Source organism: Pelophylax lessonae (assembly GCF_965119305.1).
Source record: "Pelophylax lessonae genome assembly, chromosome: 9".
In the NCBI taxonomy this organism is placed as follows: Eukaryota; Metazoa; Chordata; class Amphibia; order Anura; family Ranidae; genus Pelophylax; species Pelophylax lessonae.
The window spans coordinates 3,644,768-3,658,944 of record NC_138776.1 but is presented as its reverse complement, the minus strand read 5'-3'; the positions used below and the strand labels follow the sequence as shown (position 1 = coordinate 3,658,944).

General features: G+C 49.9%; 1 protein-coding gene across 1 annotated transcript; it reads left to right on the top strand.

Moving 5' to 3' along the window:
* Positions 1 to 581: 581 nt before the first annotated feature.
* On the top strand, positions 582 to 9,769 carry LOC309564564 (protein C10). Its single transcript, XM_082269210.1, has 3 exons — positions 582 to 729; positions 4,437 to 4,613; positions 9,496 to 9,769. Exons 1-3 carry the CDS (start codon positions 663 to 665, stop codon positions 9,636 to 9,638), a joined length of 387 nt encoding a protein of 128 aa, XP_082125336.1. The 5' UTR covers positions 582 to 662; the 3' UTR covers positions 9,639 to 9,769.
* Positions 9,770 to 14,177: the final 4,408 nt, after the last annotated feature.

The window sequence follows — 14,177 nt, the reverse complement described above, 5'->3', positions numbered from 1 at the left end:
TTCACGCCCACCCTTCACGCCCACCTCTTTTAAAACCAATGGGAGAAGGCTAATCTGCATATGATGTGGAGATGAAGAATCTGTGACATCCTTTACATTATGTCGATAAATAAACATTTATTTATAAACTATAAATGTATTTTGTTATTTCTATGTAATGACTGTGGGTTCTGTAATACGGAATTACACATTACATTTATTTTAGTAGTGATACAATTCGTGTCGCCATGACTTCGTGGCAGTGCAGGGAAGGTTGGTCGGTGGACCGGAAGTGTCGAGCTCTTCGTATTATAGCTCTTTTGCTATTTGTCTAGAAGGTTCCTGCCTGTCAGGAGCCGCCTACTGTGTGTTAATAATAGAGAATGATCTAGAGATGTGACGAGGAGGGGGACATATAACTGTACGGACGATGGTAGAGGTACCGTTTACAGAGAAGAGAGATTTTGTTGTACGGACACGCTGCTTCCGCTTTTCACCGGAAGTCTTTACCCTTTATCCTGTAGTTGTGCTCTCCGGCCACTAGAGGTCGCTCTCCGCTGTGCCTCTCCCGGCTCCGGAAGCCATAGAGAGGAGGCGCTGTGTGATCATTCAGCGGTCGGTGATGTGAGGGGAGCCGCTGTCTGTACTCGGGGGAATCCATAGAGAGCAGGAGGGGGGCCGCCATGTCCAGCCTGCAGAGACCCGCCCCCCCCGCCCAGACCGTCACCCTCAGCCTGGAGCAGGTGAAAGGTCAGTGACCCCCTATGTGTACATCTATAGGACTATTTCCGGTGCTGGTGTCCCCCCCCCCCCCCCAATGTATACATGTACAGTGCTCCCTCTCTATGATATATACCCCCTTCCAATCCATGTATATATGTATTACCCCCCCCCCCCCCATCTATGTATACATGTACTACCCCCATCTATATATATATATATATATATGTATTACCCCCCCCCTTCCCATCTATGTTGCTAGGACGCAGTTTAGCCCTGCTATAGGTTACTTCTAGGATGCAGGCGGTCCCTGCTCTAAGTTACTACAAAGCAGGTGCCCCCACGCTAGATTTTCCAGGATGCAGAGTCCTTGCACTAGGTTGCCCATAGGTTGTAGTTATGCAGGTGGTCCCTATTTTCTTCTGACTTGCTAGGATGCAGGCAGCCCCTGCTCTGGGTTGCTAGGACGCAGACAGCCCCTGCTCTGGGTTGCTAGGACGCAGACAGCCCCTGCTTTGGGTTGCTAGGACGCAGACAGCCCCTGCTCTGGGTTGCTGGGACGCAGACAGCCCCTGCTTTGGGTTGCTAGGACGCAGACAGCCCCTGCTCTGGGTTGCTAGGACGCAGACAGCCCCTGCTCTGGGTTGCTAGGACGCAGACAGCCCCTGCTCTGGGTTGCTAGGACGCAGACAGCCCCTGCTTTGGGTTGCTAGGACGCAGACAGCCCCTGCTCTGGGTTGCTAGGACGCAGACAGCCCCTGCTCTGGGTTGCTAGGACGCAGACAGCCCGTGCTCTGGGTTGCTAGAATGCAAGTGGCCTCTGCTTTGGGTTGCTGGATGCTGGTGGCCCCTGCTTTTGGTTGCTAGGACACGGGTGGCCCCTGATCTGGTTTGCTAGCACACAGGACAGCCCCTGGTTTGCTATGGCGTAGGCAGCCCCTGCTGTAGGTTTCTAGGACGCAGGCGGCCCCTGCTCTAAGTTACTACAAAGCAGGTTCTCCAGCACTAGATTTTCCAGGATGCAGAGTCCTTGCACTAGGTTGCCCATAGGTTGTAGGTATGCAGGTGGTCCCTATTTTAGATTACTTCTGACTTGCTAGGACGCAGGCAGCCCCTGCTTTGGGTTTCTTTGATGCAGGTTTGCTGGGATTCTGGAGGCCCATGCTCAGGCTTTCTAGGGCACGGGTGGACCCTGCTCTGGTTTGCTTGCACACAGGACAGCCCCTGGTTTGCTAGGATGCAGGTGGCTCCTACTTTGGGTTGCTAGGACGCGGGTGGCCCCTGCTTTTGGTTGCTAGGACACAGGACAGTCCTTGGTTTGCTAGGGCGCAGGATGGTCCCTGCTTTGGGTTGCTAGGACACAGGCCGGCCCCTGCTCTGGGCTTCTAGAATGCAGGATAGCCCTTGCTCTGACTTGTTAGATTGCAAGCAAGGACACTAGGTGTTGGAGAAACCTAGAGCAAGCCTCCAATTCCAGATGACGCCTCTTTAGGGGAAACGCGTCGGATGGAGCTACTGGTGATGTCAACGCGCTCGAGCCGAACCAGCGGAGTCGCGGCTTCGCACTGTGGATGTTTTACATGTCTATGATTTTACTTTAGTCTGTAAGTGCAAAACATCTTCTCTCTTCATTAAAGTGTTATGCGAATTCTCCTCCTTGCTTTCAATACAAATACCAATCGGAGCCGAATAGTTGTACTTGCCTGAGCTGTTCGGGGGTTGGTCGCCCCTGGGAGTCTATCGTGGCGACTATTGTAGAGTCTATCATAGAATCATAGAGTCTATCGTAGAGTCTATCGTAGAGAGTCTATCGTAGAGTCTATCGTAGAGAGTCTATCATAGAATCATAGAGTCTATCGTAGAGTCTATCATAGAGTCTATCATAGAGAGTCTATCGTAGAGTCTATCGTGGAGTCTATCGTGCAGTCTATCGTGGAGTCTATCGTGGAGTCTATCGTGGAGTCTATCGTAGAGAGTCTATCGTAGAGAGTCTATCGTAGAGTCTATTGTAGAGTCTATTGTAGAGAGTATATCATAGGGTATATCGTAGAGTCTATCGTAGAGAGTCTATCGTGGAGTCTATCGTAGAGAGTCTATCGTGGAGTCTATCATAGAGAGTCTATTGTGGAGTCTATCGTAGAGAGTCTATCGTGGAGTCTATCATAGAGAGTCTATTGTGGAGTCTATCGTAGAGAGTATATTGTAGAGAGTATATCATAGAGTCTATCGTAGGGTCTATCTGAGAGTCTATCGTGGAGTCCATCGTAGAGTCTATCATAGAGAGTCCATCATAGAGAGTCCATCGTTGAGTCCATCATAGAGAGTCCATCGTTGAGTCCATCATAGAGAGTCTATCGTGGAGTCTATCATAGATAGTATATCGTGGAGTGTATTGTGGAGTCTATCATAGATAGTATATCATAGAGTCTATCGTGGAGTGTATCGTTGAGTCTATCATAGAGAGTATATCATAGAGTGTATCGTGGAGTGTATTGTGGAGTCTATCATAGAGAGTATATCATAGAGTGTATCGTAGAGTCTATCGTAGAGTCTATTGTAGAGAGTATATCATAGAGTCTATCGTAGAGTATATCGTGGAGTCTATCATAGAGAGTGTATCGTAGAGTCTATCGTGGAGTCTATCATAGATAGTATATCATAGAGTCTATCGTAGAGTGTATCGTAGAGAGTCTATCATAGAGTCTATCGTGGAGTCTGTCATGGAGTCTATCTTAGAGAGTCTATCGTAGAGTCTATCATAGAAAGTATATCATAGAGTCTATCATGTAGAGTCTATCATGGAATCTATCATAGAGAGTATATCATAGAGTCTATCCTAGAGAGTATATCGTAGAGTCTATTGTGGAGTCTGTCATGGAGTCTATCATAGAGTCTATCTTAGAGAGTCCATCGTATAGAGTCCATCATAGAGTCTATCGTAGAGTCCATCGTGTAGAGTCCATCGAAGAGTCCATCTTAGAGGCTATCATAGAGAGTCTATCATAGAGTCTATTGTGGAGTCTGTCATGGAGTCTATCATAGAGAGTATATCATAGAGTATCGTGGAGTCTATCGTAGAGTATATCATAGAGAGTCTATCATAGAATTATAGAGTCTATCATAGAGAGTCTATCGTAGAGTATATCATAGAGTCTTAAACATTTTAAAGCATCGCCTATGGAGATTTTTATGTACCGTAGTTTGTCGTCATCCCACGGGGGGGCGCATTTTTAAACGGTAACATGTTGGGTATCTATTTACTCGGTGTGACTTCATCTTTCACAATATACAAAAAAAAAACCTGGTTCACTTTACTCTTTAGTTTTTCTAGCTAAAGATACAGATTTTTAACTTGTAAAGAACAAGTGTCAGAAATGGGCCCGATACAGAATTGGGTAAAGTAGCGCAGTGCAGAATGGCTGCATCCTAGCCAATTAGAGCAGGAGACGCCTGCATCCTAGCAACCAAGGACTCCAGGTGTGCAGTTATACTGATCAGAGGATGAGAATGTGCTGGCATTGAATAAACCTGCCTAGTTAGGTTTACACATCATTGGGGTCACGTGACCACGGACTCAGATGACCCCTGGGCAGGCTTTCCTGGTGGTCACACATCAGGATGTAGAGAATGTCAGTTACCCCGGGCCCCCCGGAGATTCTCCATAGCATTGCTTGTTCTCTTCCATTTATCACAGACTGTCCGTATACAGCAGCCGGCTGACACTTCTTCTCTTTCAGAGGCGTTGGGGGAGGTGCTCGATGCTCTGCAGTCCCCGACGGGCAGCGCACGACTGGAGGAGGCCAGAGAGAACTCTGGGAATGACTTAGGGAAAGTGCTGCAGCTCCTGCTCCCGGCCGCCGTCCAGATCCAGCAAGAAGTCCTCCAGAACTATGGCTTCAGCCCGGATGGAGAGGGTGAGTGATGGAGGGGCTATGGAAGGGGAGAGGGTTTGGGGGAGGGACTACAAGCCTAAACCTTCTATGGTGTCACATGGTGAGGTCATGAATTACATTTCCTTGTCACTTTTCTCTTTATGTCTCAGTGACATCATTGCACGGTCTCTTTGCTTCTCTATGCAGTGCAGATAGATCATGGCTAGTGGGAGGGGCAGCTAGATCATGGTTAGTGGGAGGGGCTGACAGGGTGCTGTAAATGGCTTCCTGCCTCAGTACTCCTCTCAAGAGCCCTCATTTTTCATGCAAGCTGTGGGCTGGTTCTTGGGAGGAGTCATGCAAATATCGATGCCTTGATGGGTGGGTATCAATCTGGAGGAGGAGCTCTGGGTTGCTAGGATGCAAGCGACCACTGCTCTAGATTGCTATGACGCAGGCGGCCCCGGCTGTAAGTTGCTAGAATGCAGGTGCTCCTGCCCTAGGGTGCAGGTAGCTCTTGTTCTGGGTTTCCACTAGGATGCAACTGTGCAGGTGGCCCCTATTTTAGGTTGCTTCTGGGTTGCTAGGATGCAGGCAGCTCCTGCTCTGGGTTACTAACATGCAGGTAGTGTTCTAGGTTGCTAGGATGCAGGTGGCCCCTATTTTAGGTTGCTAGGATACAGGTGGCCCCTATTTTAGGTTGCTAGGATACAGGTGGCCCCTATTTTAGGTTGCTAGGATGCAAGTGCCCCCTATTTTAGGTTGCTAGGATGCAGGTGGCCCCTATTTTAGGTTGCTAGGATGCAGTTGGCCCCTATTTTAGGTTGCTAGGATGCAGGTGGTCTCTATTCTAGGTTGCTAGAATGCAGATGGCCCCTATTCTAGGTTGCTAGAATGCAGGTGGCCCCTATTCTAGGTTGCTAAGATGCAGGTGGCCCCTATTCTAGGTTGCTAAGATGCAGGTGGCCCCTATTCTAGGTTGCTAAGATGCAGGTGGTCGCTATTCTAGGTTGCTAGAATGCAGGTGGGCCCCTGCTTTAGCTTTTTAGGAGGCAGGTGTCCTTGCCCTGAGTTGCTAGGATGCAAGTGGCCCCTATTTTAGGTTGCCAGAATGCAGGTGTCCCCTATTCTAGGATGCAGGTGTCCCCTATTCTATTTTGCTAAGATGCAGGTGTCCCCTATTCTAGGTTGCTTGGATGCAGGACAGCCCCTGCTCTGTGTTGCTAGGAGGCAGGATGGCCCCTGCTATGGGTTGCGTTCCTAGTCCATGATCTGCACTCCATTCGTTTCATTGGAGGACAGGTGGGACATTAGGAGTCTTTTAGACCCCTGATGTGTCATTAACCAATTCCTATATGGAATGATAAAACTTTCATTTGGGTACAGCGTTGCATTACCGCGCAATTGTCATTCAAAGTGTGACAGCACTGAAAGCTGAAAATTGGCCTGGGCAGGAAGGGGGTGAAAGTGTTCGGTATTGAAGGGGTCAAAAAGAACCTGCCACTAAAAAATCACCACATAGAAGACATTTTGTCCTGTGTTTAACCCGTTTGCTGACTGTGAATGACAGGTCCTCTTTATGGGGAGATCGGGGGTCAATAAGACCTCACATCTCTCCTACAGGCTGGAAAGCCTGAAATATAAAAATAAAAAAACAATCTCGGCTATCCAGCCGAGATCACTGCAGTATCGGCAACTGCCAGGCTGGGCGTGACGTCATAACGTCGCGCTCGGGACTCTGAGGGTTATAGAGACTGCCGGGGACCATCTGGTCCAAAGTAGTCTCTATGGTGTACTTCCACCGCCAGCGGATTTCTTTGGCTCGCCGATTGGGGCGTCCCCTCCCGCCGCCTGTAAGAATGATCAAGCGGATGAATGGCCGCTACGATTGTTCCTACTGTGAAGGAAATCGCCAGCTAAAAAAAATCTGAATGATGCCGGCAGCTGCACCCATCATCCAGATACCGTCATGTCCATAAATATTGGGACATGGACACAATTCTAATCTTTTTGGCTCTATACACCACCACAATGGATTTGAAATGAAACAAACAAGATGTGCTTTAACTGCAGACTTCCAGCTTTAATTTGAGGGTATTTACATCCAAATCAGGTGAACGGTGTAGGAATTACAACAGTTTGTATATGTGCCTCCCACTTTTTAAGGGACCAAAAGTAATGGGACAGATTAACAATCATAAATCAAACTTTCACTTTTTAATACTTGGTTGCAAATCCTTTGCAGTCAATTACAGCCTGAAGTGTGGAATGCATAGACATCACCAGACGCTGGGTTTCATCCCTGGTGATGCTCTGCCAGGCCTCTACTGCAACTGTCTTCAGTTTCTGCTTGTTCTTGGGGCATTTTCCCTTCAGTTTTGTCTTCAGCAAGTGAAATGCATGCTCAATCAGATTCAGGTCAGGTGATTGACTTGGCCATTGCATAACATTCCACTTCTTTCCCTTAAAAAACTCTTTGGTTGCTTTCGCAGTATGCTTCGGGTCATTGTCCATCTGCACTGTGAAGCGCCGTCCAATGAGTTCTGAAGCATTTGGCTGAATATGAGCCGATAATATTCCCCGAAACACTTCAGAATTCATCCTGCTGCTTTTGTCAGCAGTCACATCATCAATAAATACAAGAGAACCAGTTCCATTGGCAGCCATACATGCCCACGCCATGACACTACCACCACCATGCTTCACTGATGAGGTGGTATGCTTTGTATCATGAGCAGTTCCTTTCCTTCTCCATACTCTTCTCTTCCCATCACTCTGCTACAAGTTGATCTTGGTCTCATCTGTCCATAGGATGATGTTCCAGAACTGTGAAGGCTTTTTAAGATGTTGTTTGGCAAACTCTAATCTGGCCTTCCTGTATTTGAGGCTCACCAATGGTTTACATCTTGTGGTGAACACTCTGTATTCACTCTGGTGAAGTCTTCTCTTGATTGTTGACTTTGACACACATACACCTACCTCCTGGAGAGTGTTCCTGACCTGACACACATACACCTACCTCCTGGAGAGTGTTCCTGATCTGACACACATACACCTACCTCCTGGAGAGTGTTCCTGATCTGACACACATACACCTACCTCCTGGAGAGTGTTCCTGATCTGACACACATACACCTACCTCCTGGAGAGTGTTCCTGACCTGACACACATACACCTACCTCCTGGAGAGTGTTCTTGATCTGACACACATACACCTACCTCCTGGAGAGTATTCCTGATCTGACACACATACACCTACCTCCTGGAGAGTGTTCCTGACCTGACACACATACACCTACCTCCTGGAGAGTGATCTTGATCTGACACACATACACCTACCTCCTGGAGAGTGTTCTTGATCTGACACACATACACCTACCTCCTGGAGAGTGTTCCTGATCTGACACACATACACCTACCTCCTGGAGAGTGATCTTGATCTGACACACATACACCTACCTCCTGGAGAGTGATCTTGATCTGGCCAACTGTTGTGAAGGTGACACACATACACCTACCTCCTGGAGAGTGTTCTTGATCTGACACACATACACCTACCTCCTGGAGAGTGTTCTTGATCTGACACACATACACCTACCTCCTGGGGAGTGTTCTTGATCAGACACACATACACCTACCTCCTGGAGAGTGTTCTTGATCTGACACACATACACCTACCTCCTGGAGAGTGTTCCTGATCTGACACACATACACCTACCTCCTGGAGAGTGTTCTTGATCAGACACACATACACCGACCTCCTGGAGAGTGATCTTGATCTGGCCAACTGTTGTGAAGGTGACACACATACACCTACCTCCTGGAGAGTGTTCTTGATCTGACACACATACACCTACCTCCTGGAGAGTGTTCCTGATCTGACACACATACACCTACCTCCTGGAGAGTGTTCCTGATCTGACACACATACACCTACCTCCTGGAGAGTGTTCTTGATCTGACACACATACACCTACCTCCTGGAGAGTGATCTTGATCTGACACACATACACCTACCTCCTGGAGAGTGATCTTGATCTGGCCAACTGTTGTGAAGGGTGTTTTCTTCACCAGGAAAAGAATTCTTTGGTCATCCCCCACAATTGTTTTCCGTAGTCTTCCGGGTCTTTTGGTGTTGCTGAGCTCACCGATGCGTTCTTTCTTTTTAAGGATGTTCCAAACAGTTAATTTGGCCACACCTAATGTTTTTGCTATCTCTCTGATGGGTTTGTTTTGTTTTTTCAGCCTAATGATGGCTTGCTTCACTGATAGTGACCGCTCTTTTTATCTCATATTGAGAGTTGACAGCAACAGATTCCAAATGCAAATAGCACACTTGAAATGAACGCTGGACCTTTTATCTGCTCCTTGTAAATGGGATAATGAGGGAATAACATACACAAAGATTAGAATTGTGTCCATGTCCCAATATTTATGGACCTGACTGTATATACACTTAAAGCCCAGGACGTCATATGACATCCAACGGTAAGGAAGGGTTTAAAGCGTCACCTATGGAGAATATGGGGTAGCGAAGTCTGTCGCTGTTTCGCAGGTGTGCGCCTTTTTTGGGTGTGACCTGTCGGGTGTCTATTTACTTGGTGCATCCTCGTCTTTAATATTTTACCAAAAAATTTGATACATTTTTACATTTGTGTGCCATAAAATACATTTTAGTTTATTTCTCCTGAAGTTTGGCGTTTTTATAAACCGTTGCGCTAATATTGCGTAACAAAAAAATTGGAACTGCCGCTATTTTATTCTCCAGGGTCTCTGCTTTCAGAAAATATATGATTTGGGGTTTTAGTTTTTTGTAGTAATCTGTATAAAAAAAAAGATGTAAAAACCGTCTCTGGCAGTGAGAGGGTTAACCGTCATGGCGGTCTGGCTGTACTGAAGGTTTTTTCTGTCTCTCCTCTCCTAGGTGTCCTCCGATTCGCTCGTCTGGTAAAATCGTTTGAGGCGCAGGACCCCGAGATCGCAGCCATGTCCAACAAACTGAAATCCTTCTTCCTACCCCCCTTACCTCTCCCCCCACATGGCGGACTCCCCATGCCCTCCTCCTAAAACATCCCCCCACCCCCGCCGGCAGACGTCCTCACCCCGCCACGGCTCGGGATCTCCTCGTCACACGCAGGACTGTGTGTTCTGGAGACGCCTCTTACATTCATAATAAACATCTTCTCATTTTCTACTCATCGCTGGTGGAGTGTACTTGTCTCTGGTAAGCGGCATTAAAATCTGGAGGGGGCGTTCCAACCAATGCGAAAAGAGGGGAGAGAGCCGCTGGAGGCTGTGAGGAGAAAGTCGCTGAAGGCTGTGGGCAGAGATCTGATGGAGACTGTGGGGAGAGAACCGCTGGAGGCTGTGGGGAGAGAGCCGCTGGAGGCTGTGGAGAGAGAGCTGCTGTGGGAGAGAGCTGATGGAGGCTGTGGGGAGAGAGCCACTGGAGGCTGTGGGAGAGAGAGAGCCGATGGAGGCTGTGGGAGAGAGAGAGCCACTGGAGGCTGTGGGAGAGAGAGAGCCGCTGATGGGGGGAGAGAGAGAGCCGCTGATGGGGGGAGAGAGAGAGCCGCTGATGGGGGGAGAGAGAGCTGCTAGAGGCTTTGAGGAGAGAACCGCTGGAGGCTGTGGGGGGAGAGCCGCTGGAGGCTGTGGAGAGAGAGCTGCTGTGGGAGAGAGCTGATGGAGGCTGTGGGGAGAGAGCCACTGGAGGCTGTGGGAGAGAGAGAGCCGATGGAGACTGTGGGAGAGAGAGAGCCACTGGAGGCTGTGGGAGAGAGAGAGCCGCTGATGGGGGGAGAGAGAGAGCCGCTGATGGGGGGAGAGAGAGCTGCTAGAGGCTTTGAGGAGAGAACCGCTGGAGGCTGTGGGGGGAGAGCCGCTGGAGGCTGTGGAGAGAGAGCTGCTGTGGGAGAGAGCTGATGGAGGCTGTGGGGAGAGAGCCACTGGAGGCTGTGGGAGAGAGAGAGCCGATGGAGACTGTGGGAGAGAGAGAGCCACTGGAGGCTGTGGGAGAGAGAGAGCCGCTGATGGGGGGAGAGAGAGAGCCGCTGATGGGGGGAGAGAGAGCTGCTAGAGGCTTTGAGGAGAGAACCGCTGGAGGCTGTGGGGGGAGAGAGCTGCTGGAGGCTGTGGGGAGAGAGAGCTGCTGGAGGCTGTGGGGAGAGAGAGAGCTGCTGGAGGCTGTGGGGAGAGAGAGAGCTGCTGGAGGCTGTGGGGGGAGAGCCGCTGTGGGGAGAAAGTCGCTGGAGGCTGTGGGGAGAGAACCGCTGGAGGCTGTGGAGAGAGCCGCTGTGGGGAGAGAGCCGCTGGAGGCTGTGGGGAGAGAACCGCTGGAGGCTGTGGGGAGAGAGAAGGCAAAAAAACAGACAGAATAAACTTCAGCTTTTGATTCTAGCTAAAAGCGAAACAAAACTTTGTAGTTATGCTCCCTCTAGTGGTCATTGGGGGATGTGCATTCCCTGAAGTTAGACTCCTGGATCTCTATATGCTCCCTCTAGTGGTCATTGGGGGATGTGCATTCCCTACATATAGACTCCTGGATCTCTATATGCTCCCTCTAGTCGTCATTGGGGGATGTGCATTCCCTACATATAGACTCCTGGATCTCTATATGCTCCCTCTAGTGGTCATTGGGGGATGTGCATTCCCTACATATAGACTCCTGGATCTCTATATGCTCCCTCTAGTGGTCATTGGGGGATGTGCATTCCCTACATATAGACTCCTGGATCTCTATATGCTCCCTCTAGTGGTCATTGGAGGGATTGGCATTCCCTGCATATAGACTCCTGGAGCTCTATATGCTCCCTCTAGTGGTCATTGGGGGATGTGCATTCCCTGCAGTTAGACTCCTGGATCTCTATATGCTCCCTCTAGTGGTCATTGGGTGATGTGCATTCCCTACATATAGACTCCTGGCAGGTTCACAGTTGTGTTTAACCTCTTCCCACCCGGCCCATTGTAAAATGACAGCCAGACGGGAACGCTATTGTTCTGAGAGGACTTCATATGACGTCCTCCGAGGATCACACCTCGTGCGCGCCACGCTCAGGTGCAATTCCCACCTGCCACAGCCGATGACAGATCACTGTTCTGGTCCACTGCTGGTACCATGTGACCGCTGTGGCCAATCACAGCAGATCACATGAGTTGTACACAATGAGGAGCTTTTTTACTCGCTTTTCATTGTGTGCTGTATATGAAGAGCTCTTTGATTGGTCATAAGGATCACATGGTACTGACAGGGCCAATCACAATAGTAAACACCGAATGAGTAAAAAAAGCAACCATAGGGTGTAAAAAATAAATAAAAAATTAAATTACAATAAAGAAGGTTCCCCCCCCCAATGGTTGACACTGCGGGTAAGGTTGGTCAGGGAATAGGAAGGAAGTTCTGGCTCGACATGTTTCGCGTCGTGTCGCTTCCTCGTGAGCTCATCAGAACATTCTATATAAATGGACAGAATCATAGTAAATACATGGTATACAATATCAAGGTATGAGGTCATAGTGAAAATCCCACAGAGTACAACTCGCTGTGTTACTGGTGGTGATAAAAACCAGCATGCCAAAAGGTGAAGGGACATCTGATAATAGTCACCAGTCTATAACAAATAATCCTCCAGAAAGAGGAGTGAAGGAAGAAAAAAATATTCAGTGATGGGACGTGGCACAGATTACCATGTCATACGCACTTGTGATACCACCCCACGGTAGTGCACAATCCTTATTTTCACTATATGTAAAAAAGGCACAACAATGGGCCTCAGGATCTCCTCACCGTATCTCTGTGCATTCAAAATGCCATCAATAAAATGCACCTGTCCATAACATTGTCCATAACATACGCCTGCCCATACCATAACCCACCGCCACCATGGGCCACTCCATCCACAACGTACGCCTGCCCATACCATAACCCCACCGCCACCATGGGCCACTCCATCCACAACGTACGCCTGCCCATACCATAACCCCACCGCCACCATAGGCCACTCCATCCACAACGTACGCCTGCCCATACCATAACCCCACCGCCACCATAGGCCACTCCATCCACAACGTACGCCTGCCCATACCATAACCCCACCGCCACCATGGGCCACTCCATCCACAATGTATGCCTGCCCATACCATAACCCCACCGCCACCATGGGCCACTCCATCCACAAAATACGCCTGCCCATACCATAACCCCACCGCCACCATGGGCCACTCCATCCACAACGTACGCCTGCCCATACCATAACCCCACCGCCACCATGGGCCACTCCATCCACAACGTACGCCTGCCCATACCATAACCCCACCGCCACCATGGGCCACTCCATCCACAAAATACGCCTGCCCATACCATAACCCCACCGCCACCATGGGCCACTCCATCCACAACGTACGCCTGCCCATACCATAACCCCACCGCCACCATGGGCCACTCCATCCACAACGTACGCCTGCCCATACCATAACCCCACCGCCACCATGGGCCACTCCATCCACAACGTACGCCTGCCCATACCATAACCCCACCGCCACCATGGGCCACTCCCTCCACAACGTACGCCTGCCTATACCATAACCCCACCGCCACCATGGCCCACTCCATCCACAACGTACGCCTGCCCATACCATAACCCCACCACCACCATGGCCCACTCCATCCACAATGTACGCCTGCCTATACCATAACCCCACCGCCACCACGGGCCCCTCCATCCACAATGTACGCCTGCCTATACCATAACCCCACCGCCACCATGGCCCACTCCATCCACAACGTACGCCTGCCTATACCATAACCCCACCGCCACCATGGGCCACTCCATCCACAACGTACGCCTGCCCATTCCATAACCCCACCGCCACCATGGGCCACTCCATCCACAACGTACGCCTGCCCATACCATAACCCTACCGCCACCATGGGCCACTCCATCCACAACGTACGCCTGCCCATACCATAACCCTACCGCCACCATGGGCCACTCCATCCACAACGAACGCCTGCCCATACCATAACCCCACCGCCACCATGGGCCACTTCATCCACAACGTACGCCTGCCCATACCATAACCCCACCGCCACCATGGGCCTCTCCATCCACAACGTACGCCTACCCATACCATAACCCCAGCGCCACCATGGGCCACTCCATCCACAATGTTGACATCACCAAACCGCTCACCCACACGACACCATACACACTGTCTGCCATCTGCCCTGTACAGTGAAAACCAGTATTCATCCATGAAGAGAACACCTCTCCAAAGTGCCAGACGCCATTGAATGTGAGCATTTGCCCACTCAAGATGGTTACGACGAGGAACTGCAGTCAGGTGGAGACCCCGATGAGGACGAAGAGCATGCAGATGAGCTTCCCTGAGACGGTTTCTGACAGTTTGTGCAGAAATTCTTTGGTTATGCAAACCGATTGTTGCAGCAGCTGTCCGGGGGGCTGATCTCAGACCATCTTGGAGGTGAAGATGCTGGATGTGGAGGTCCTGGGCTGGTCTCAGACCATCTTGGAGGTGAAGATGCTGGATGCGGAGGTCCTGGGCTGGTCTCAGACCATCTTGGAGGTGAAGATGCCGGGATTTGGA

Coding starts and splice junctions, on each gene's coding strand:
- LOC309564564 (XM_082269210.1), top strand. CDS start 663: ATGTCCAGCCTGCAGAGACCCGCCCCCCCCGCCCAGACCGTCACCCTC. Junction 730..4,436: donor CAGCCTGGAGCAGGTGAAAG/GTCAGTGACCCC, acceptor CTTCTCTTTCAG/AGGCGTTGGGGGAGGTGCTC. Junction 4,614..9,495: donor CTTCAGCCCGGATGGAGAGG/GTGAGTGATGGA, acceptor CTCCTCTCCTAG/GTGTCCTCCGATTCGCTCGT.